General features: G+C 24.0%; 2 protein-coding genes across 2 annotated transcripts in view; both read left to right on the top strand.

Moving 5' to 3' along the window:
* The window catches only part of LOC105626131 (aminopeptidase N-like), a 12,164-nt gene extending 9,916 nt beyond the window's left edge, over nucleotides 1–2,248 (top strand). The window contains exons 4-6 of the mRNA XM_012207442.1: nucleotides 1,776–1,944; nucleotides 2,048–2,162; nucleotides 2,236–2,248. Of these exons, the coding sequence (XP_012062832.1) occupies nucleotides 1,776–1,944; nucleotides 2,048–2,162; nucleotides 2,236–2,248 (297 nt within the window). The remainder of the gene's footprint in view (nucleotides 1–1,775; nucleotides 1,945–2,047; nucleotides 2,163–2,235) is intronic.
* Nucleotides 2,249–2,259: 11 nt separating this feature from the next.
* LOC105626130 overlaps nucleotides 2,260–3,452 on the top strand; it is a 1,781-nt gene continuing 588 nt past the window's right edge. Inside the window, exons 1-2 of the mRNA XM_012207441.1 lie at nucleotides 2,260–2,322; nucleotides 3,382–3,425. Of these exons, the coding sequence (XP_012062831.1) occupies nucleotides 2,260–2,322; nucleotides 3,382–3,425 (107 nt within the window). The remainder of the gene's footprint in view (nucleotides 2,323–3,381; nucleotides 3,426–3,452) is intronic.

Below are 3,452 nucleotides of genomic sequence, written 5' to 3'. Positions count from 1 at the left end.
GAGAGAGAGAGAGAGTATGAATTATTATCAAATAATTCAATCAATTTTCATTAAATTGTAAGTCGTTTTAGGAAATGTTATTATATTTTTATTATAATAAAAAATAGTAAAAAAATTATTTTTTGGTAAACAATACATAATGTTATATGATCCAATTAAATAGTTACTTAAACGTATTCAAATTTTTATTATTGTAGTATATAAACCCTCAATTGATGGATTTACTCGCAGTACAGTTTCAACATGAGTCTCTTCGTTTGAATGATCATTACGACATGCCTCTTGTATCAAAAATTGACACGTCTTCTGATAATACGACATTTTTCCCTTTAACCCATTATGTTAAAGGTAAGAGCAAATGTAAATAGAGTTTTGTTGGTAAGTTGACTTCGACATTGAATTTAATAAATCTAATATATTATTTTAATACTTTATTTACTTTTTTTAATATCCTATTATAATTTATATTGTTTCTTTAATGTTTCTTAATATCTTACAAATTTATATAAATTTAATAAAATTTATTACGATATTAAAATATTTATTAAAAATTAATAAAGTTTTCAATCGGGTAAATAAGACCGTTTCTAAATTATCATTTCTAAATTAATAACGGAATGTTTACGAATTTTATTCTAAATATGGGACTTAAAATACAAGAAACATTTTAGTGTTAAAAAATTATCCATCGATAATTTCCAAACATAAATAAGAAAAATAATGCGGAAAATTAATCGTGTACAAGGTGAATCAAAATCATTGAACCAGCTTTTTACCCTATGAGAAAATAATTGACTGCACACGTAATAATAAAATTCAATTAGGTATAAAATTATCGATAATTTTCTCATAGGATAAAAAGTTGATTCAACGACTCTGATTCACCCTGTATAGCAAGTTTTTTATATTAGTTTTGTCATAACACACATTTTTGTAGTGAAACAAAATACATGTACATTATTAAATTTTAAAACATTTTTTTTGCAAATAAACGACATTTTTCAAATTTGTAAAAACTGTAATTAAATTATATTAAATACTGTTTCAAATTATATTAATATTAATTCTTATAGCACCTAATTTTGTACGCACATTATTACAAACAATATCTTCATCTGTATTTCAAGCAAGTCTCAATACATATTTATCCATATAGTAAGTAATAAGATAAACATAATACAATATTTTCACATTGTGTACATAATCAAACGTATTAATCAGTATTGTTAATAGTTGGAAGTCGTATAAAGTTATATATGTATAATATATGTACAAAAATTGTACTTGAATAGCGATTATATTTTTCAATCTCTGGTGAAAATAAAAATCGAAACATAAATCGAATGCAAGAGAAGAGTAACCGACGCGTAAGTGAAACTTCTGGAGGAGAAAATTGATAATGAAACTTAAAAGAAGCATTTACACTTCTTTTTACATTTTATTACTAATTTTTACCTCTTAGAAACTTTGTTTACGCTATTTGTTACTCTACCAGTACATTCGACTTACGCTCCGATTTTTATTTTCACAAAGGATGCAATTTGTTATAACTTTTAAAGTTAAACTGTATAAAATTTAGTCAGCTTAGATCCGACAATACTTGGAATAACACTATCGATAGTTTCTTCAATATTCTTAAAAAAGCCACAAATGAATCAAATGACGACCTAAACTTGGCAGTTAGGTTGTATCATTGGACGATGCAAGAACGTTATCCTATACTACAGATGACACGAGATAAGGTTTTTCGAAACAAGATTATCATAACATTACAGAAAGACTATTATAATAATTCATATCCGACAAACATGTGGATACATGTAACTTATGTTACGAAAAACTCTTCCAATTATACAAGGAAAGAATGGTTGAGTCCAAACATGTCACATTTAGAATTGACTGTTAAAGAAGATGATTGGATCGTTATTAATGTACAACAAGCTGGTGAATATTAACATATAAAATAGTATCTCTATCTGTCATATTTCATAAATTTTGCATATTATTCAACATATTTAATCATGAAGTTTGTTTTATTATACAACAGGATATTATCGTATTAATTACGACAACGATAATTGGGAAAAACTTGCAAGATATTTAAATTCAACGGAATATATGAATGTACATGTACTCAATCGTGCTCAAATCATCGATGACGCGTATTTCTTTCTATTAAGGAACAAACTGGAGTACAGTTTTTTCGAACAACTCACTTACTATCTGTCTAATGAGACAAATTATGTAGCATGGTATCCTATGTTTAAAATTCTAGAAAATATATCGGGTTTTTTCCCATTTTCAAAAAGTACCAAAATCAAGGTAAACAACAATAAATAACAATAAATTACCAATAAATCTTTACAATAATTTTAATTATCCAATTGATAAATTATATTATAATTTATCAATTGGATAATTAAAATTATAATTGTATAAAATATCAGAATTATATTTAAAAAATTAAAGTTTTATAAAAATAAAATAAGTGAATAAGTCATATTTTCTTATGATACATTATTTGAATTAAATTTACAATATTTAAAAGCGAGAAAATATTATATTATTTATAGTCATGACGATATTTCGATTATTTTGAATTCTACAAAATTATTTTAAAACAACAACTATATGTAATATATTTATTATTATAAATATTAATTTAATAATCTGTTCCTAGACAATATCCTGTCCAAAATTGGATCGTAAGATATCTCAAAGATGTCATGTAGATGTTTTTTTTAGATTTTATGTTAAAATGTAATAAAACTACTGGAGTTCTGATTTTAGTTATGCGGAATTATATTTGAGTTACAGAAGTGACAATGCTGGTAGCTGACAGAATGTGTCATCTGATTTTAAATTCAGAGACCAATTTTTCACAATTAAATTAACTAAACTAAATACTCGTAAAAATGTTCTAAAAATAAAAACAATTTCATATAAAAATTATTTTATCTCACGAAATGTACGAAATTAATTAAAAATGCTTAATTTCTCTAAAATATTTTTATAAGTTTAAAATGTTTAAACACTTATGTTTTATGTTTTAAGAAATAGGCCAAAGAATTAAAAAAATATATTATAGTTATTGAAAGATAAAGAATAAAAATATAAAGAGTCCTTTTAAATCTTACGATCATATTTTATACGCTTCTTTCTATATAAGTAACAATTAATAGACAGTACAAAAATATATATTATATACACACATATATATATATATATATATATATATTATATACACATATATATATATATATATAAAATTAAACTTATTTTTTTATTTTAGGAACATTTTCAGAAAATCTTGGTATTTCTTCTTTTTAACATAGGCTATGTCGACTTGAAGAATGAAAATGATTTTACTAAATGTTTAAGGCACGAAGCCGTAAAATGGGCATGTGTTCTGAATTCTCAAGAATGTATGGCTGTTGCCACTTCTGATTTAA

The sequence above is a fragment of the Atta cephalotes genome (genome assembly GCF_000143395.1).
Source record: "Atta cephalotes unplaced genomic scaffold scaffold00004, whole genome shotgun sequence".
Taxonomy (NCBI): domain Eukaryota; kingdom Metazoa; phylum Arthropoda; class Insecta; order Hymenoptera; family Formicidae; genus Atta; species Atta cephalotes.
Note: the sequence above shows the minus strand (reverse complement) of the source record. Positions and strands in the feature narration are given on the sequence as shown.